Source organism: Tupaia chinensis, unplaced genomic scaffold (genome assembly GCF_000334495.1).
Source record: "Tupaia chinensis unplaced genomic scaffold, TupChi_1.0 Scaffold000113_1, whole genome shotgun sequence".
Classification (NCBI taxonomy): domain Eukaryota; kingdom Metazoa; phylum Chordata; class Mammalia; order Scandentia; family Tupaiidae; genus Tupaia; species Tupaia belangeri.
Window position 1 is genome coordinate 2,284,418 of NW_006159577.1, and position 22,843 is coordinate 2,307,260.

General features: G+C 39.4%; 1 protein-coding gene across 1 annotated transcript in view; it reads right to left on the reverse strand.

Annotated features, from left to right (window-relative positions):
* Window positions 1-4,429: 4,429 nt before the first annotated feature.
* ABRAXAS2 (abraxas 2, BRISC complex subunit) overlaps window positions 4,430-22,843 on the reverse strand; it is a gene marked incomplete at its 5' end in the record, with an annotated part of 22,105 nt that continues 3,691 nt past the window's right edge. Inside the window, 6 exon segments of the mRNA XM_014586077.2 lie at window positions 4,430-6,599; window positions 8,349-8,463; window positions 10,315-10,399; window positions 11,218-11,337; window positions 12,743-12,933; window positions 19,474-19,540. Coding sequence (XP_014441563.1) covers window positions 6,130-6,599; window positions 8,349-8,463; window positions 10,315-10,399; window positions 11,218-11,337; window positions 12,743-12,933; window positions 19,474-19,540 — 1,048 coding nt within the window.

Here is a 22,843-nt window from a genome sequence, read left to right on the forward strand (position 1 = left end):
GGAACTATTGGTTTCTCACGGAAATTTTTTTTCTCTCCTTTTTTTTTTTTTTTTTATTAAAAAAAGAGCGGTTTCTACTATAAGGCACATGTGCTTGCCAGAAAGAGAGAAACCAAGAAATCACCCCCTGGCCACGCCACAATCCCTTCTCCATTCTCCTTTTGGGATCTTGGGCATGCACGCACATGTGCCTGGCGTGAGATTAAGCCACCAGGTTCGGGACTCAAACTGTGGTCAACTACATGGGAGCCCAGCGACATAGCCGTTACGCCAACTGCTGGTCCCCCATCTCATGGAACTTTCTGTGCTCTGGATTTGTCTGATGATTTCCACAGAACACAGGTTAACTTGTTCCTAGATAGTTCCTGTAAACTGGAAGTTAGGCCTAAAGATGGACTAGATTCCAGTCAGAAAGCAGGACTACACAGGGGATGAGCACTTCCTAACTGAATCCTAACTCGGTGCCTTGTTAGTGAGACCAGGGCTGATGATGCAGTGGGATTTCCATGGCAAACATTTTTGAGACAACTAAGGACATTGGAACATGACAAAGTACTAGGGAGTATTAAGGAAATGACTAATTTTGGTAGGGTCGATAATGGTGCTATGATAGTGTAGGAAAATCTTCTCGTGTAGCACTTTGTCATGTTCCAGTGTCCTTGGTTGTCTTTGAGTAACCCCAGACTAACCCAGTTTGGAAGTCCTCTTCTGTCCTGACTCCTGCCTTATTTAGGACATGACAAAATCACTGTAAGAAAAGGAAGATGGTTTAGCTAAATCCCAGAACTTTTCTAAAATCTGTTTGTCATAAAGTTGAAAAATAAACATTCTTCCATTATTTATTTACATCACATCTGCAGAACCATTTGCCTTCAGGCTTCCTGTCTGGAAGAATTCAGGTTTGCTGTCAGAAATGGACCTTGCTTTGGACCTTTGCTGATCAAACTGGACCTCATAAAAGGGCAGATATTTTAGTAACTGATGTAAAAACTATAGTCAAGGCAAACCAGATCCAGGACACAGTTAACAACTCTAACTTATTTCTACCATACTTTTGTTTTATATTCTCCCACATTTACCTTCTTAAAATACACTTATAAAAATCAATTTAAATCTTTTTACTAAAGCAGTTATGTCACTTCCCGACTGTGTCCAAAACTTAACAATATATATCCTGAACACTTAGGAGTGAGATTTACTTTTTTCTTTTTTGTCTTTTATGCCAGAGGGTGCATGTGTATGTGCAGGAGAGAATAAGAGACAGAGAGGCAGAGAGAGAGAGCGATAAAAAGAGAGTATGTGCATCCCCGCAAATGGGTGTGGTCATGCTGCAATTCCTTTTCCTTCATTTTTCCATCTCATCAGGATCCTGGACACATGGGTATATGCCTAGCATGTTTTTCAAGACACTGGGTTAGGATTTGAACTGCAGATGACCAGGTGGGATCTGGCTCCCACTGCACAGTATTTAACCATTATGTAATAGGGCCAGCCCAAGATTTTTGTTTTGATACTACTCCAGAAAAGTCAGTTATTAACATGTAATGAGCCATTTTCAGACTTTTAAGTAAACTAAAAGAGCCAAAAGAAAATATTCTTTTCTCCAAATAGCTGGAGATGTAAATTCACGTGTAAAAATCTGCTAAAAACACACTACCACCTTGCATTTCAGAAGAAATACATTAACTAGAATGGCTCCCACAAAATCCATACTACATTTGTTAGCCAGCAGATCCTCGTTCTTTTTTTTTTTTTTTTTTCTTATTTTTTCTTCCCTCTTTCAATTGACAGAGGGTGTGTGTTCACCAGAGACAGAGAAAGGGAGGAAGCACCCCACAATGGAGTGGGGGTTGCATTGCAATCCTGTCTCCATTTTTCATCCTGTCAGGATGTGGGACACATATGCCTTCAAGCTGTGCTGCTAGTACTGAGATTCAAACCACAGCTAGCCATGTGGATTTGGCTTCTTTTTTTAAGAATTTTTTTGTTGTTGTTGTTATTGGGTGCATGGTGCACCCTTGAGAGTCAGAGAGATAGAAAGCGAGAAATCACCCCCCACCCCCCGCGGGGGGATGGACACACCACAATCCCTTCTCCATTTGCCTTCTGGGATTTGGGGCACACATGCACATGCACTCAGTGTGAGTTTCAAGCTGCCAGGTTGAGACTCTGAGGACAGCCAGCCATGTGGGAGTCCAACACCTTAACCACTATGCCACCTGCTGGCCCTGGATCTGGCTTCTGCTGCACAAGTCTTGTTTTTTTTTTTTTTTATATTTTTTTTTTAAAATTCAATCATTTTATTTAGTAATATTTCATTTCAACATGTGAATATTTCTCCCTTGTCCAGTTGATAAAACTATAAAATTACCTTCAACAGATAATACATTTCTTTGTCCCATTAATGCTTTGCCTATTTTTCTTCTAAATGTCCTTTCTCAGACTCTACTCTTTCACACATACTATATCTGGTATTCACAGCCATTTATTGTGTTTCTATATCCTTTAGTCAATCAGTTTCAGTCATAGAGTGCGGACACTAGTTATATATTAAGTGGGGACATAACAAATCTTAACCACTGTGCAGTAGGGCTGGCCCCCCAAATTTTTATACTCAGTTGATACTTAGTTCTCTAAGTAACTTTATACTCAAGCTCTCCTTCAAATCATTAGAAACCGTTTAGTAAATTGTGTTAGTGGATTTCTCTTGAAATCTGACAAAAAGTTGCACGGGTAGAGCCAGCAGGTGGCATGGTGGTTAAGGCACTGGACCCCCACATGGGCAACCATGATTTGAGTCCTGGACCTTGTGACTTGCTTTCCTTCTCTCTCTGGTCAAATTTAATAACAATAATAATAATAACAATTAAATAAATAAATAAAATTAAATAATTAAGTCTTTTTTAAAAAGTCTGCATGGAAATTAGTTGTAATGCCTCCAAAAACCTCTATTAAATCTATCTTGAGCTGCCAGAATGAGCACACCAAGGCAAGACCTTGCTGAATGCTGAGACTGATACTAAAGCAATGGTATCGGGGGCTGGCAGGTGGCGTGGTGGTTGAGGGTGCTGGACTCCTCATATGGCCGACCACAATTTGAATCCCAGATTTCTCTCTTCCTCGTGCTCTGTCCTTCTCTGGCCAAATTAAAAGAAAGGAAGAAAGAAAGAAAGAAAGAAAGAAAGTAAGTAAGTAAGTAAGTAAGTTAAGTAAAACAATTCTAAAAAAAAAAAAAAAAAAAAAAAACCAATGGTATCATGATTAAATAAGTTTTTATTGTCACATTTAACTGCTTTGTCAGATATACATTGTAGATTTCAGTATGGCATAAAAATAAAATATTTTCCTGAATGTCAGAATCTGAACAGAGGAGATGGCAATGGCACTTAAAAAAAAAAATTAAATTCACACTGGTGCTGAAGCCGCGTAGTAGGTAGCTGATAAAAACCGGAACACCTTTGCAGATAAAGTGGCCTGCAACATTTTAAATCAAATGGCAGTGGTATAAGGCCAACAAAACCAGGACAGCAGTTAAAATACAGACCCCATAGAGTGGATATCCAAAGAATGGCAGTTTTAGCATTTCATTTTTTCAGTCCGTATTATCTAATTTAGTACTGGAACTGGAGCTCAGTGAGTAAATGTCTATCCTACAAAATAAAACTACTTTTTTGGGACCCAGATTTTAAACCTCTCTAACAACTTCCTTATTCTTACAGGTTTTAACTAGTCCAAAGGAAAGGCAGTTAACCACTGTGCAGTAGGGCTGGCCCCCCAAATTTTTATACTCAGTTGATACTTAGTTCTCTAAGTAACTTTATACTCAAGCTCTCCTTCAAATCATTAGAAACCGTTTAGTAAATTGTGTTAGTGGATTTCTCTTGAAATCTGACAAAAAGTTGCACGGGTAGAGCCAGCAGGTGGCATGGTGGTTAAGGCACTGGACCCCCACATGGGCAACCATGATTTGAGTCCTGGACCTTGTGACTTGCTTTCCTTCTCTCTCTGGTCAAATTTAATAACAATAATAATAATAACAATTAAATAAATAAATAAAATTAAATAATTAAGTCTTTTTTAAAAAGTCTGCATGGAAATTAGTTGTAATGCCTCCAAAAACCTCTATTAAATCTATCTTGAGCTGCCAGAATGAGCACACCAAGGCAAGACCTTGCTGAATGCTGAGACTGATACTAAAGCAATGGTATCGGGGGCTGGCAGGTGGCGTGGTGGTTGAGGGTGCTGGACTCCTCATATGGCCGACCACAATTTGAATCCCAGATTTCTCTCTTCCTCTTGCTCTGTCCTTCTCTGGCCAAATTAAAAGAAAGGAAGAAAGAAAGAAAGAAAGAAAGAAAGTAAGTAAGTAAGTAAGTAAGTTAAGTAAAACAATTCTAAAAAAAAAAAAAAAAAAAAAAAACCAATGGTATCATGATTAAATAAGTTTTTATTGTCACATTTAACTGCTTTGTCAGATATACATTGTAGATTTCAGTATGGCATAAAAATAAAATATTTTCCTGAATGTCAGAATCTGAACAGAGGAGATGGCAATGGCACTTAAAAAAAAAAATTAAATTCACACTGGTGCTGAAGCCGCGTAGTAGGTAGCTGATAAAAACCGGAACACCTTTGCAGATAAAGTGGCCTGCAACATTTTAAATCAAATGGCAGTGGTATAAGGCCAACAAAACCAGGACAGCAGTTAAAATACAGACCCCATAGAGTGGATATCCAAAGAATGGCAGTTTTAGCATTTCATTTTTTCAGTCCGTATTATCTAATTTAGTACTGGAACTGGAGCTCAGTGAGTAAATGTCTATCCTACAAAATAAAACTACTTTTTTGGGACCCAGATTTTAAACCTCTCTAACAACTTCCTTATTCTTACAGGTTTTAACTAGTCCAAAGGAAAGGCAGTTAAACTCCAAGTATTAACTTGATGGGCTGACCTAGGCATAAAAATGGTGGGTCTTGCCATTTCCAAACCAGGAGCCCAATAGGCTCGTGAAGGCCTTAGTAGTTTCATCTGTTCTGGGCAAAACTAGAGAACAAGCAGTAATTAAATCAAGTATAAGTGCATCCCAGCAGGGTCTCTACACGTTCTGCCATTATCTCTCAAATGGCAAATCGGAAAAAATAAGTATGGTTATTCAGATTTAAAATGAAGCTATATTCACCAAGATTCCCAAACAGTTCATTCAATGTCTTTCCTTCACAAATAGAACAAACACTAGGATTTGTCAGATCTAAATAAGATCTATCCCTTACATGTGAACGCAGCTAAATGCACGCTGTCTGGAATCTGTTCACCATAAACCCCAGGCCTGGTCCATAACTCCTGTTATCCACTGCTATGTGTCCTTCCTTAAGACTGCAGGACAGAGACCATGAATGTGTTAGTGCAGTAGTCACTGTAATCCACCGAGAGAAAAATAATTCATTTATTTATGACATACTTATTTGGATGATTACTTACTGGTAATTAGTATTTCTACATTTTTTTTTTTTTAAAGGCAACCATTTTAAGTGACAATACATATCAGGCTAGTAGAAAAAAGTTGAAACAAAGCCCTCTCTTTCAATCTCACAAAGTCATGCAGACAAGAGAAGGTACATCTGATTTGTTCCAATCAGACTTCTTGGAATTATCAAAATTTCTTTTCTGGCAAAGATGAATTTGGCTCATCATAGAAAGAAGTTCTTTGAAGGCTGCTGCTAAACTCATTTCCCTTTGAAAAAGTAAATTTCAAGGCATGATAGTGCAAGAGGTAAGTTTTTTGATTTACAGGACATTTATAGACTAATTGTGCTTAGTCTCTAACTTCCAATTTATTTTAAAGAACAGAAACTACACTGATAAGTTTTGCTTTGCCTACATTTACCAGTACATCCATGAATCGCACCAGAATTAGGATAACTTGATTATCTTAATGATTCTGTCATGAAAGCTGCGCACTGCGTCCAGAGGTGAGGACCAGCGGATAGAGGCTCCTAGTTCTGTGCACAATCTCCCCAAGGGAGTCAAGGTAGCTGAGAAAGCAGTTCTCTCCCAGGTTAAGTCCTCAAAAACTTTCTCAATAAGCAATTAAGAAAAACAGTGCTAAGTGGAGAGTTTCTTTTGTTTTGTTAAATCTGGGAGGTCTGAGTGTTCCTGGGGTCCTCATCAGGATGTGTCATGGGTCGTGGATCCTTCAAATGTGAGTATTCATTATTAGAGAGCTCGGTAGGGTCAATCAAATTTTCATAATCACTGTCATCTGAATCCTCACCACTGTCGCCAACTGCTCTTTGGGAAAGAGGAAGGTCTGCTCCACTTCCAGGATATTTCAGTCCGGCACTGGTAGAAGCATAATTAGAAGAGCCCACGGCCTGAGGTCGAGGCATAAAAATACTCCTTTCCATGCGGGAATGGCTCAAAGTATTTTCTTGACTGTTTGGGTGAAAATCTGAATAAGGGGGAGGAGGATCAGAGGCCTCTGCGTCGTCAAGTGTACTTCTGCCTTCGGCTGCAAACCCAGAATAGGGCATCCGAGGACTGAACACTGGCTCCAAGCTTTCAGACGGCACCTGTCTGTTTAACATTGCCTGTTGCAACCCTGAGTGAAAACAGAAAGAATACTGTAACACTTCCTATATTTTCACAACTTTTCATCTCAGTGCATTATATGTCAACCTTAATGTTCTGGAAAATAGCAGCAAGGCAGCAAAATGGATTGTTACTATTATTCTAGAATTGCACAGTACTTTATAATTTAGAAAACACTTCTTACACATTAACTCATTTAAGCCCCACACCAACTTTTTGAGGTGTTATATCCTAATTATTAATATTATTGTACCCATTACACAGGCAAAGAAACCAGAGTTCAGAAAGGGTAAGTGATTTGATTAAGGGAATAGCTAGAAATGGGGCCTGGATACTTATATCACAGATCTACTCACTTCCAATCCTGTGCTATCCCCCCCCCCACACACACACTTATTGCTCATTGTGTTCAAAATGGTGGGAATGGAAGGATGAAATGGAAACAGTCCTTACCACCCTTCAGTCATATGAATGGGAGATTTTCTTTTCTTTTCTTTTTTTGAGATTTTTGCCATAGGACATGTATGCTCACTGAAGAGGCACAGAAAGACAGAGACAAAAAGCAAGAAATCACCCCCCTCCAGGAGGAATGGATGTGTGCAATCTCTTCTCTTCCATTCTCCTCGCAGGATTTTGGGCTCGCACATAAACACACCAGGTGTGAGATTTTTTTTAAAAAAAAATAATTATCCATTTCATTTTATTTACTTTTAAAATTTTATAATTATTTTTTAATTTCACCAGAGAGAGACAGAGAAAGGGAAAGTGAGAAAACAAGCCAAGAGGTCCAGGACTCGAACCATGGTCAGCCATGTGGGAGTCCAGTGCCCTTAACCACCATGCCACCTGCTGGCTCCCAGGCGTGAATTTTAAGTCCCCAGGTCTGGGACTTGAATTGAGGTTGACTACATGGGAGTCCAGTGATGTAACCATTACGCCATCTGCTGGGCCCAGGGAAATTTTCTTCTTTGACATTCTTGGGCCAGCCTTGTGGCCTGATGGATAAGCGAGCTGGATACCGCATGGCTGACCATGTAGTTTATTTAACTTTTTATTTATTTATTTACTTATTTTAATTTGACCAGAGAGGGACAGAACGAGAGTGAGACAAAGACAGAGACAGAGAGAGAGAGAGAGAGAGAGAGAGAGAGAGAGAGAGAGAGAGAGAGAGAGAGAGAGAGAGAGAGAGAGAGAGAGAGAAAGAGAGAAAGTGAGAAAGCAAGCCTCCAGGTCTGGGACTTGAACTGTGATCAACCATGTGGGAGTCCAGCACCCTTATCACCATGCCATCTGCTGGCCCCATGACCATGCAATTTAAAATTTTGCCCTGGTAGCTTGAAAAATACACTGGTCACATGTGCATGAATGCCCAAAATCCTGATAGGATGGAGAAATGGAGAAGGGATTGTGGCATGACCACCCCCAACTAGGGAATGCTTTCTCTCTCATTCTCTCTCCCTCTTTCTCTCTCTCTCAGGCAAGTGCATGTGCCCTCTGGCAAATTATAAATAAATAAATGCCTAAAATATATTTCTTTAGAGCTACCTGTCCCAACTCACTTATACACTTCTTTCTCAATAAATGTTTAAAAGTCCTATGTTAGGTGGCTGGTTTTCTAACATTAGACTACAGATTTACCACATATTTATGAATGCTTGGAGCTGGATGAATGTAGAAGTCACATAATTTATTGCGTAAGTTGAAATTTAAAATCAGACACTTTCCTGATACAAACTAAAAAAATCAATAAGAAACCTACTTTTTTCTTGTTCCTTTTCATTTTTCCTCTGAGTGATTTGTCTTCTTAATTTGTTCACTTCTGCCTGACAAGATTCAACAACTCGCTCACTCTTTTCTACATCTGCACACACTGCCTGAGGATAAAATGACAACAAGAAATGTTAGCTGCAAATTTAAGCACGAGGCATTTCATAAATTCGGCATTGATTACAACCCTAGGAAAAGCCCAGATGGTTTGTTGAACTAAAAAGCAGACATATAAGTAGAACAAAATCATGAAGTTCTAAGAGACCAGTATGAATGCTAGTATTCACTGGCTTGCTTTCTTAATTTTAGGATGATTATGCTATTTAGCTATTAAATTTTTGAAAAAAAAATAAGGGAAATATTTAATCTTTTCAGTTGACTAATTACATTTATTGAAATGAAAAGAGAATTGTTTAAACCAGCTAGCTTACAAAAGAAAATGATAAAATGGGAATGAGATACTTTCAACTTTTATTTATAACCAACAATCAAATACCAGATAAGACAGATTTACTTAACAAGAAAATCTTTAATATGAAGGGAAGCTGAAAAAAAAAAGAAATGTTTCAAAGTCAAGGCATAATAGAGAATAATTATTTGAGACCACATCTAGGTAATTTAGTCATTTATAATTAGAACATTCTATGTGATAGTGGTGTTTTCAGAGCAAGTCTTATCAGTCCACATGAAATGTATTAACAGTTATTTTGAAGTCCTCTGGCCAGCACTGGTAGTCTGAAAAGGACATGGTCATGGATCAGACTGAAAAGTTGTTTTCTACAGCATGTTCGTTCCATAGCAAGTTTGTCACCAGGGACCCTGCAGAAGGCGCTCTGCACTGCTACGTGTACAGTGGCCCTAAATCAGAACACCAGCATTGGAAACTGCCCTCGTATGCTTCCTCCTTTTGTCCCAGGTTGCTATCAGTCTGCTCTTCTCTCTCTCACTCTCTCCATTATTCATTGGAGGCTTCTTCCTTAAAGCCAGGCCTTCTCCAGGCCTCCTTTACACTCTCAATGACATGTTCAAAGGCAAGGCTATTCTGTTCTTAAAGAGTTTTAAAGCAAATGGATCCTGAGAACACACTGTGGATGATGAAAAGAACGTGGGAAAGTATTATTAGCACCTAGCTCAGTAACTGGCTCACATGAGATGTTTCCATAACTATTTGCCGCATGAATGCCTAGGTATGAACAGGCTTCACTGCGAATCTCCTACTCAATGAAGGTAGCTAGTAGCAAAGTAAGCATACTGGGTTGGAGAAAACAGAGTTACAGTGAGTGATGGGTACTGTCTCACTTAAAATATTACTGATGGGTGGGATGGCCTACTTAGGGAGCTGGATCCCATATAGCTGATGTAATTCACATCCCAGTCTTGGCAGCTTGAAAAATATGTCAGGTATGCATGCATGCATGCCCCAAATACTTACAGGATGGAGAGATGGAAGAGAAGGGACTGCAGTATGACCATGTTCCACTGGGGGATGCTTTCTCCCTCTCTATCTTTCTCTGGCAAGTGCATAAGTCCTCTGGTAATTAAAAAAATTCTGTGTGTGTGTGTGTGTGTGTGTTTGTGTGTGAGTGTATATATATACATAAATTTACATATATATATATATATATAAACTGACGGAGGCAAATATACCCTTAGCAACCCTCCTCTAAATTTGGAATAAACTTTCCTAGAAAAAAACATTATTACAAATGGGGTCACAGGTGTTTAAAACAGTAGTAGTAATAATGTACTTCAGTTCTACTTCAGACATGTAGTGAGCGAGACAGGTTTTTGTAGGCTGGCATGAGTAACTACTCTATAGATCTGATATTCTGAGAATCTATATTGTGATTTTTGGATCACAACTTATTTTTCGGTTGGAAGATAAATAAAAATTAAAGTACAATTAAATTCATTTGAGCAATGCAAATAAGATGAAAACTAGTAAATAAATCAATTACCTGCACTTTTTCCTGAAGTGCATTATAAACTTGATAAATTGCCCTGATGTCTTTCATTACTCCATCCTTGTCAAAAAAGTCAGTACTAGAAGACAGACAGAAAAAAAAAAATCACAAAGTTATTATAATTGTCATAAATCTGAAAGGCAATTCTTCTGTCACCTCTACTTTAATCTATTCCTTAAATGGTATGACTCCAAGGTGTAACAGCTGAACAATAATGCCCATACTATCAGAATTACAAAAGAGAAATTAAAGAGAGTCCATGTTACCAAGATCATTTAAAAAATAACTAAAAGCTATACATTTTCAGTAGCTATATTTAGCTTTCAGAACCTCAGAAACACATATATTCTATCCAAACTTTTCTATTAATTACAAAAAAATTTGTATACATTTTGTAGTTAATACAAAAGTTTTATATTAATTACAAAAGAAGTCGTATTAGATGATAAAATTGGCAAGAGTAAATTATTTTAATAAGAATATAATTTTTGATATATGAAGGTGGCTAACTAGAGTAACTACCTTATTGTATTCTTTAATTTCAGTCCCGTCAAAGTTGATTTTATGTACTTTTAAATATCATACATCTCTATACATTTTTAAAATATTATAAACAAAATAAATACTATAGACAAAAGAAATGTCAGACCTTGGTGCAGCAGTGAAATGCAATGCTCTGCATGGCAGACCTACAGGAGCAGGCTGCCAATTTCATCCAAAGGCCACACCTGAGCATGCTGGGCACATATATGCCTACGATCTGGGTGGGCTGGGCGGGGGGTAGATTGTAGCATAGAATCATATCATTGGACACTGTCTCTCTCATTCATTCACAGAAGTAAACTTTAAAAAAAGAAAGAAAAGGAAAAAAATTCTCATTTTTACCTTTCAACTTACCCATGTTCTTTAATAACTTTGGCATAACTCTGAGAAGTATTTGGCACTGAAGACACTTTGTACTCTTGCTGGCTAGTATTGCCTAGATTGGGAATAGCAAGTGATATCCTTTGATTATACCTATAGGGAAAACCGAGAAGGATATTATGTTGAAAGTACTGCTATACTCTAAGAATGGGGTTCGGCAATGCGGGTCTTAGTATCTGACATTGGTAAACTAACAGAAGATCTCATGGAACAGCTGTTTCTACAGACAACCCAAGGCTGCAGAGATTAACAATTTTCTCCCCTTCCCTTAAAGTAAGTTCCCTAAGGGCAGAAGCCATGCTTTAGACGTCTTTGGCATCCCCACAGCAACTAACATATTGAACATATTTTAAGTGCTCAAGAAATACCTACAGATTAACAAATAAAATCTTGCAAAAAACCTTGCTATTTAACAATGAATAGTCATTTTAACTAATGTAAATTTTATTCTACTACACATAAATTTACAGAGGGAAACCTTTCTGATGTTTATAGACAGACTGCCTGATCACAATATTGTGCATTGTTAATGCTTTAACAAGTTCAAAATGCAAAACCCTCATTAACCAGTAGGTGGATCAATTTTACAATTTTGTCTCTGAAATCTGTATTTTAAAATTACAATTAAACTTCTGCAGCAATAAAGCAGCATTTCTATGTAATGGATTATGAAGAAGCAAATGATGATTTCTACCTATTTATTCCTGTAAGAATTTATGCATAATAAACATGTCGTGCTAATGATTCTGGTCCCCAAAATAATTTAATTTATACAAATTTCTTTCTGACAAGGAAAATACCTCCTCTAACTACTGTACAAGAGAACTAGCCAAAGAGAATTATAAAAGCTTTTCTTTAAGGAACCAGCAGTTGGTGTAATGGCTATGTCGCTGGACTCCCACGTAGTCGACCGCAGTTCGCGTCCCGGACCCGGTGGCTTAAAACTCACGCCGGGTGCATGTGCGTGCGTACCCAAGATCCCGAGAGGAGAATGGAGGAGAAGGGACTGCGGCATGACCATCCCCCCTGGGGGGTGATTTCTCGCTTTCTGTCTCTATGTCTGCGAGCGCACGTGCCCTATAGCAAAAATCTCCCCCCCCCCAAAAAAAAGGCTTTTCTTTAAAGGTACTACAAACTGCCCTATAATGCACTTTTTTTTTTTTTTTTAAAAGATTTTTGCTATAGGGCGCATGTGCTCACTAGAAAGACAGAGAGACAGAAAGTCAGAAATCACCCCCCAGGGGGGATGGCCACACCGCAATCCCTTCTCCTCCATTCTCCTCTTGGGATCTTAAGCACACATGCACATGCACCCGGCCTGAGTTTAAGCCACCGGGTCTGGGACTCAAATTGCGGTCAACTACATGGGAGTCCAGTGACATAGCCATTACGCTAACTGCTGGTCCAATAATGCACATTTTCTAAGTCATAAATTTCATCTACTTGTATCAACAGCTTTCTGTTTACATGAGGCTGGTGGGAAAGCTTTCTCTTTTACCTTCTATTTGGTCTAAAGAGAACATATTCTAAAGCATGAGTGGAATTATTGGCGGTGGAGATGAAGCTGAAGAGGAGGAAGACGAGGTCAGGCACACCGAGGATGCGAGTAAGCTGCTTGTGGAGCACCTGCTCTCGGTAGGACATTTGCTGCTGCGTATTTCGCCGAAATCTGTACCACCCGATAACTTTCTGCAACAAAACAGAAGGAAAAAAATGTTAAAAGGAGAATGAGGGCCAGTGGTGGCATGGTGACCTGGATCTCACATGGCTAACTGTACAGTTCAAGTCCCAGACCTGGTGGCTTGAAAAACATACCATGTATGTGTGTGTGCTCAAAATCCTGAGCAGAGAATGGAGGCACTGCAGTGTTGCCATCCACTTTGGTGGGATGCTTTCTCACTTTCCCTCTTTCTCTGTCTCGCTCTCGCTGGTGAGTACACGCGTTCTATGGCAAATTGTTTTAAATGTTGCAAACACATGCAAATGTACATAGCAGCTTGATGTGCAATAGCCTCGAACTAAAAACAAATTAATTGCCCATCAGCAACTGAGATGATAAACAAATTTGGTATCCTTCGGAATCTGGATTACTTCAGAATCCTACTCAGTAATAAAAAGGAACAAACTACTAATACATGATAAAAATCCAAAATGATTATGCTGAGCAAAAAAAGCCAGATCAAAATGAATGAATGAATAAATAAACAAACAAAAGCATATGCCAGAAGATTCTATAAGGTCATTGGGAAAGCCATGTTTTTTTTGTTTTGTTTTGTTTTTTAATGTATTTCTATACAAAAACATCTCACGACTTCCCTGACAACCCACTATTTATACAAGTATCTAGAAAATGATATAACATAAGCAGACCAGTAGTTGACAGGAAATGGGGTGAGGTGAGACTGGGGGTGGTTAAAAGGGCAATAAGGGATCAGTAGATGGCATGGAGGTTAAGGTGGCTGGATTCCATGTGGCTGACTAAATTGTTCAAGTCCCAAACCAGGTGGTTTGAAAAATAAGCCAGGTGCGATGTGTGGACATGCCCAAAATCTTAAGAAGAGAGTAGAGGAGAGGGGATCGTGGGCTGCTTTTTCACTCCCCCCCACTTCCCTGTCTGTCTTCAATGAGCACATATGTTCTATAGCACACACACACATGCAAAAAAAAAAGTAATTCTCACAGGAGATGGACATGTGCATTATCTTATGATGGTGATGGTTTCATGGGTGTATGCATGTATGAAACTTATCAAAGTATATATTCTGAGTATGTGCAGTTTATTCAATGTCAACTACTCTCAACATAACTACTTTTAAAGTTCAGTTTTGTTAGCTCTCACTATAGCATAACTAAACTGGTTAAGTGATTAAATTGTTCTCTGGAAGAACACTTTCCATAATGTTATTTATGGACATCTGTAGGACAGATGACATAAGAGGCATCTGGGAGTTTGATAAAATGCAAATTTCTGAGCCCTGCGCAAAACTGTAGACTCTAAGCCTCTGAGAGTAGAATCAGGAATCTGAATTCAACATTAGTTACTGAGTTTTTCTTGTGCATAATGAAATTTGAAAACCTCTCTCTCTTGTTTTTATTTTTTTGAGAGGTTTTTGCTATAGGGCACGTGTGCTCGCTAGAAAGACAGAGAAAGAGAGAGATAGAAAGCGAGAAATCACCCCCCAAGGGGGATGGTCACGCCACAATCCCTTCTCCTCTCGGGCTCTTGGGCACACATGCACACGCACCTGGCGTGAGTTTAAGCCACCAGGTCCGGGACTCTAACCACGGTTGGCTACGTTGGAGTCCAGTGACATAGCCATTATGCTAACTGTTGGTCTCGAAAACCTCTCTTATAGAAATAGTCAATTTAATTGTTTAGTAGGAGAATAATCTTCATATAGTTTCCTTCTTTGAAACAAATTCTTTGAGTAAGAATTTTATTTTGCTTTTTAAATAATTATTTATTTAATATATTATTATTCTTCAATTTGACCAGAGAGAGACAAAGACAGAGAGACTAAGAGAGGGAGAGTAAGAAAGCAAAGCATCTAGGTCCCAGACTCAAACTGCAGTCAGCCATGTAGGAGTCTAGCACCTTCATTACCATGCCACCTACTGGACTAAGAATTTTATTTAAAGAAGTAAAGTTAGAAGCCAGGAGGTGGGTGGAGGTTAAGGCAGCTGGATCCCACATGGCCCACCATGCAGTTCGAGTCCCAGACCTGGTGGCTTGAAAATCACACTAGGCACCTGTGTGTGCATGCCCAAAATCCTGAGAGAGAAGAACAGAGGAGAAGGGATTGTGGTAGGGCCATTCCCACCACAGTTTGATTTCTCATTTTTCCTCTCGCTTTCTATCTCTCTCTCTCTGGTGAGCATGTGCATCCTATAGCAAAACTTAAAAAAAAAAAAAAAAGGAAGAAAGAATAAATATCTGATCTTTTAGAAAAATATCTGTGTTCAACTTTGATAGAGTTTGAAAAATGCAAAGATGTTTGACTATAATTTACATTTTTTAGAAACATTTTCCCTGATTATAAAATTAATACATGTGAAGGGACCAGCTGTTGGCATAATGGCTATGTCACTGGACTCCCACGTAGTCGACTATGGTTTGAGTCCCGGACCCGGTGGCTTAAACTCACACCACGCACTTGTGTGTGTGTGCCCAAGATCCCAAGAGGACAATGGAGGAGAAGGGATTGTGGCGTGACCATCCCCCCTGGAGGGTGATTTCTCACTTTCAACCTCTCTGTCTCTCTCTGTCTTTCTGGTGAGTGCACGTACCCTATAGCAAAAACCTCTTCAAAATTAAGAAATTAATACATGTGTATTAAATACTAGCATGATTATTATTACTATTTTTTTTTAAGAGAGACATTTTTGTATAGAGTGCATGTGCTTGCCAGAGACACAGAGAGGAACAGACAGACAGAAAGAAACAGAGAGACATCCCCCAGGGGGAGGGATGGCCATGCCACAATCCCTTCTCCTCTATTCTCGTGCCTGGGACGAGAATGTTAAGCCGCTGGGTCCAGGACTCAAACTGTGGTTGACTACATGGGAGTCTAGCAATGTATACGTTATATCATCTGCTGGTCCCAAGAGCTTTTTTTAAAGAGATTTTTGCTATAGGGTGCGTGAACTCACCAGAAAGAGCAAGAGACAGAAAGTGAGAAATCACCCCCCAGGGGGATGGCCACACTGCAATCCCTTTTCCTTCATTCTCCTCTTGGGCTCTTGGGCATGCACACTGCACACACACCCAGCACTGAGTTTGAACGTGCAAGGTCTAAGACACGAATCATGGTGGGTCATATGGGAGAACAACAATGTACATTATACCACCTGATGGTTCCAGAGAGAGAGATTTTTGCTACAGGGTGTGTGTTGTTCTCCTTGGAGAGACAGAAAGCAAAAACTCATCCCCCAAGGGACTTGGCCATGCCGCAATCCATTCTCCTCCAGTCTCCTCTCAGGATTTTGGGCACGCATGCACAAGAGCCTAGTGTGAGTTTCAAGTTCCTGGGTCTGGGACTTGAACTGTGACCTGCCACGTGGGAGTCTAGCACCTTAACTACTACTCTACCTGCTGGTCTCTCAAAATTATTTTTTAAAAATGATCAAGTAGAAAGACAGAGTCACCCAGAGTCAGAGTCCAGATTATAGTTTATTTTTTCTTTTGAATTTTACATATGAAATCATACTATAACTAAGTTTTTATATTGATATATTGTAACTATTGTCTCAAATCTGCAATTTACCTTTAAAATCTACTTAACAGAACTCTTACATAGTCACATCAAATTTAATTATTCCATTTTACATTCCTCTCTGGTTTGCAGGAAAAGAAATGGTTTTTGAAGCAGACTGGGTAACAAACAGAACATACCTTTCTCCGATCTTTAAGAATCCTGTCCAAACTCTCTTCATTAACTTTGCTTGCGTAGTCATAAAAACTAGTTTTTTTTTTAAGAGAAAAAAATGTTTTATTAAAACCACAGAGTATTCTGACATAGACAAGCTTAGCTACATGTCTACAGGCCATCTAATTCTAATAAAGAAACAGTTGCTTAACTACAGTAGGTAAAGAGAAATCAGTCTAAATGCTATCCTGCTACAAAGTATCTTTTGTATCAAACACTCAAGAGATTGTTACATTCCAAATATTTTACCCCCACATGTGGGAGGTACTCATTTCAAGTAATTACAATGCAAAATACATGGTTACCAACGGCTGTAACATCTTTTCTTTATTTCTAAGTATCAAGTACTTATGAAAATGTAATAGCTCATTTTCTGATAAATGAAGAGGGAAATGAACAGTTGTTGAATGCTTATAAAGACACTGAGCTCCATGCTTTCTCATTTCCATTTCTACCTTGCCTCAGTGTTAGGAGGGATTACAAATTTGTGAGGGCCAGCTGTGTGGTTTGAGTCTGGATCCAGCAGTTTGAAAAACATGTCAGGCATGTGTGTGCACCCAAATCCCAAGTGTGCCTGCTCAAAATCCCAAGAGAAAAACAGAGAAGTGGTGTGGCATGGCTATCCTCCCTAGAGGGGGATTTCTCACTTTCCCTCCCTCTCTCTCTGGTGAACACATATGCCCTATAGCAACCTAAAAAACAATGAACAACAAAAAACTTATGCATGGATTTCAAAATTTTCTGCAACCAAAAATCTTGTACTTTAATTTCATTTATTTTTAGAGGTTTTTTTTTTTTCTTTGGTTGGTTGGTTGGTTTTGCTATAGGTTGTATGTGTTCACCGGAGAGACAGAGGCAGACAGACAGAAAGACAGAAAGTGAGAAATCACCCTGCCGGGGAGGTGTGAGGGGGAAGGTTATGGCCACACTGCAATCCTTTCTCCTCCATTCTCCTCTTGGGATTTTGGGCATGCATGCGCATATGCGCAGCATGAGTTTTAAGGCACCAGGTCCAGGACTTGAACCGTGGTTGCTTACATGGGAGTCCAGAGACGTAACTGCGTCCCCATCTGCTGGTCCCCCGGCATGAGTTTTAAGATGCCAGGTCTGGGGTTCAAACCACGGTCCACTACAAGGGAGTTCAACAACATAACCATTATGCTATTTGCTGATTCCAACTTTAATTTCAGCTTTCCATGAACTTTTTGAAGTCCCTTTAAATTAGTTCAATCCAACAATTTGACAAGTTTTATTCCTAATTTTGTAGATAAAGATACTAATGTTAAGTGACTTGCCCCAAATCACAGAGCTGGTAGATAGATCTGAAATTTGAAGCCAGGTCTGGCTAGCTTCAAACATAATGTACTCACTTCCAAAATATTGGGTAGTATGAAAAGTCATGATGCATTTTTGCATAGAAAAACATGAAAAAATATGTCATGATTTTTCTGACAACCCAATGGATCTAGGTGACCAGGATCCTGTGGTAAGCAGACTTAGTGTAATGATCTATGGATCTTTCCTACTAGCAGTTGCAGTCCTACGATGGACACCTCTCCTTCTACCAACATAAATGCAGGCCTTATAAGGCAGGAAGAAGTTCAAAGTATAGTTAAGAACAAACACACACACACCTCTGAGCTGAGAGTCAGGGATACCAATTTCAGCCTGAGTTCTGTTTCCTACTGCATGATCTGGGGCAAGTCCCGCAACCAATCTGGCCTCTTTATTTCCATTTTTGCAAATTAAGGACGTTGGAGGAGGCAGTTGATTTCTAAGGTTTCTTTCAGCTCTAAGAATGATGTTTGGGGGCCAGCAAATGACATGGAGGTTAAGGCACTGGACTCCCACATGACTGGATATGGTTCAAGTCCTGGACCTGGTGGCTTGCTTTCTCCCTCTCTGTCTCTCTTTGGTCAAACTGAGTAATAATAATAATAATAATAAATAAAATTAAATAATTTTTTAAAATGGAGTCCGATTTAAACTCTGTTAAATCCTTGTTCTGAGCTGGCCCCGTGATCAATACAAAGGAACTTCAAAAAATTCAAGGAAAAATGTAATTAAAGTACAGGTTTTTCATGCAGAAAGTTTTGAAATCCATGGATAGTTTTTTCATAATATGCATTTTCCACAAACTTTTTTTTTCTCTTAAGGTTAACGGAGCTAGACCCCACGTGGCCAACTGCACATCAATCTCGGACTCGGCAACCTGTAAAGCACTCCAGCTGGATAGAGTCTGAGTGCCCCCAGTCCTGGCAGAACGTTCCAGAGAGAGAGATTTTTGCTACAGGGTGTGTGTTGTTCTCCTTGGAGAGACAGAAAGCAAAAACTCATCCCCCAAGGGACTTGGCCATGCCGCAATCCATTCTCCTCCAGTCTCCTCTCAGGATTTTGGGCACGCATGCACAAGAGCCTAGTGTGAGTTTCAAGTTCCTGGGTCTGGGACTTGAACTGTGACCTGCCACGTGGGAGTCTAGCACCTTAACTACTACTCTACCTGCTGGTCTCTCAAAATTATTTTTTAAAAATGATCAAGTAGAAAGACAGAGTCACCCAGAGTCAGAGTCCAGATTATAGTTTATTTTTTCTTTTGAATTTTACATATGAAATCATACTATAACTAAGTTTTTATATTGATATATTGTAACTATTGTCTCAAATCTGCAATTTACCTTTAAAATCTACTTAACAGAACTCTTACATAGTCACATCAAATTTAATTATTCCATTTTACATTCCTCTCTGGTTTGCAGGAAAAGAAATGGTTTTTGAAGCAGACTGGGTAACAAACAGAACATACCTTTCTCCGATCTTTAAGAATCCTGTCCAAACTCTCTTCATTAACTTTGCTTGCGTAGTCATAAAAACTAGTTTTTTTTTTAAGAGAAAAAAATGTTTTATTAAAACCACAGAGTATTCTGACATAGACAAGCTTAGCTACATGTCTACAGGCCATCTAATTCTAATAAAGAAACAGTTGCTTAACTACAGTAGGTAAAGAGAAATCAGTCTAAATGCTATCCTGCTACAAAGTATCTTTTGTATCAAACACTCAAGAGATTGTTACATTCCAAATATTTTACCCCCACATGTGGGAGGTACTCATTTCAAGTAATTACAATGCAAAATACATGGTTACCAACGGCTGTAACATCTTTTCTTTATTTCTAAGTATCAAGTACTTATGAAAATGTAATAGCTCATTTTCTGATAAATGAAGAGGGAAATGAACAGTTGTTGAATGCTTATAAAGACACTGAGCTCCATGCTTTCTCATTTCCATTTCTACCTTGCCTCAGTGTTAGGAGGGATTACAAATTTGTGAGGGCCAGCTGTGTGGTTTGAGTCTGGATCCAGCAGTTTGAAAAACATGTCAGGCATGTGTGTGCACCCAAATCCCAAGTGTGCCTGCTCAAAATCCCAAGAGAAAAACAGAGAAGTGGTGTGGCATGGCTATCCTCCCTAGAGGGGGATTTCTCACTTTCCCTCCCTCTCTCTCTGGTGAACACATATGCCCTATAGCAACCTAAAAAACAATGAACAACAAAAAACTTATGCATGGATTTCAAAATTTTCTGCAACCAAAAATCTTGTACTTTAATTTCATTTATTTTTAGAGGTTTTTTTTTTTTCTTTGGTTGGTTGGTTGGTTTTGCTATAGGTTGTATGTGTTCACCGGAGAGACAGAGGCAGACAGACAGAAAGACAGAAAGTGAGAAATCACCCTGCCGGGGAGGTGTGAGGGGGAAGGTTATGGCCACACTGCAATCCTTTCTCCTCCATTCTCCTCTTGGGATTTTGGGCATGCATGCGCATATGCGCAGCATGAGTTTTAAGGCACCAGGTCCAGGACTTGAACCGTGGTTGCTTACATGGGAGTCCAGAGACGTAACTGCGTCCCCATCTGCTGGTCCCCCGGCATGAGTTTTAAGATGCCAGGTCTGGGGTTCAAACCACGGTCCACTACAAGGGAGTTCAACAACATAACCATTATGCTATTTGCTGATTCCAACTTTAATTTCAGCTTTCCATGAACTTTTTGAAGTCCCTTTAAATTAGTTCAATCCAACAATTTGACAAGTTTTATTCCTAATTTTGTAGATAAAGATACTAATGTTAAGTGACTTGCCCCAAATCACAGAGCTGGTAGATAGATCTGAAATTTGAAGCCAGGTCTGGCTAGCTTCAAACATAATGTACTCACTTCCAAAATATTGGGTAGTATGAAAAGTCATGATGCATTTTTGCATAGAAAAACATGAAAAAATATGTCATGATTTTTCTGACAACCCAATGGATCTAGGTGACCAGGATCCTGTGGTAAGCAGACTTAGTGTAATGATCTATGGATCTTTCCTACTAGCAGTTGCAGTCCTACGATGGACACCTCTCCTTCTACCAACATAAATGCAGGCCTTATAAGGCAGGAAGAAGTTCAAAGTATAGTTAAGAACAAACACACACACACCTCTGAGCTGAGAGTCAGGGATACCAATTTCAGCCTGAGTTCTGTTTCCTACTGCATGATCTGGGGCAAGTCCCGCAACCAATCTGGCCTCTTTATTTCCATTTTTGCAAATTAAGGACGTTGGAGGAGGCAGTTGATTTCTAAGGTTTCTTTCAGCTCTAAGAATGATGTTTGGGGGCCAGCAAATGACATGGAGGTTAAGGCACTGGACTCCCACATGACTGGATATGGTTCAAGTCCTGGACCTGGTGGCTTGCTTTCTCCCTCTCTGTCTCTCTTTGGTCAAACTGAGTAATAATAATAATAATAATAAATAAAATTAAATAATTTTTTAAAATGGAGTCCGATTTAAACTCTGTTAAATCCTTGTTCTGAGCTGGCCCCGTGATCAATACAAAGGAACTTCAAAAAATTCAAGGAAAAATGTAATTAAAGTACAGGTTTTTCATGCAGAAAGTTTTGAAATCCATGGATAGTTTTTTCATAATATGCATTTTCCACAAACTTTTTTTTTCTCTTAAGGTTAACGGAGCTAGACCCCACGTGGCCAACTGCACATCAATCTCGGACTCGGCAACCTGGAAAGCACTCCAGCTGGATAGAGTCTGAGTGCCCCCAGTCCTGGCAGAACGGAGAAACCAGAAGGCATGCGGCATGACCACACCCCATCGGGGCTGCTTTCTCCCTCCCCCTTTCTCTGTCTCTCTCTGGTGAGCACATGTACTCTGGCAAATTTAAAAACAAACAACTTTGTTCTGATATTATTTTGCTGACAATGTTTTAAGAAATTCCTCATAAAGGTGAGGCAGGGCATGCCCAACAAAGTTTTAGGTAGTTGGGGATCAATCAGACACATGCCCGAAACAAACAGAGGCAAGTGTGGACACTCAGGGCCTGAATCGTTTCATTTGCTCTGAGATTCTTTTCAAATGAACTTCTAGTTGCTCATTTTGCTTTCCTACTCCTCTTCCGGTTGTGTATAAATCTAAAACAGGTGAAGTTTTAGCTACTTTGTGGCTTTCTTTACAGGTAGCCACCTTGCATGATGGCAATCCTCCAAAATAAACAGTGGGAAGGGGTGTATGTGCGAGGGTACACATACTACAAGTGCCCAGAGGTTCTCGAGAGCTATAGTGTTTGGGCCAGTTGACAATGTCAAGGGGTCAGTGAAAAGCTACAGAGAACACAGCAGGAACAGCCAAGTAGAAGTGACTGGCAGGTGTTAAGGAAGGAAGAATTGACTGAGGACACTGAATTGTACTTGTATGGGCACTACAGACACTGGCTCGGTTTGCAGGAAGAGGCAAGAATAGGGCCTCACGGAGTTTTACAAAACAGTGTTGAAATTATCCTACCAGTCACCAGGGAGAAGGGTTTGGGGCTGAGAAAGAAGGTAGAGACCTGGGTGATGGTTTGGGAAGAAGTCTGGTGAGTGGGAAACACTGATTTTTCTCTCTCACCTTTTCCCTCCAGATGTCTCTCTTCTAAATGTTCCCTTCCCATTTCCTTTTCTTTCTGTCCTTTACTTGGCCTCAGTATAGAACTGGTATGTCCTAACTTAAATGATCACCAAAAAAAGTTTTATGTTCCTTTTCCTTACATTTTAAAGCTGGACATTGATTTTTATTTATTTTTTTTAATTCTTTTTTTTAAAAAATTGTTTTATTTAACTTTATTACTTTTAATTCCACCAGAGAAGGGA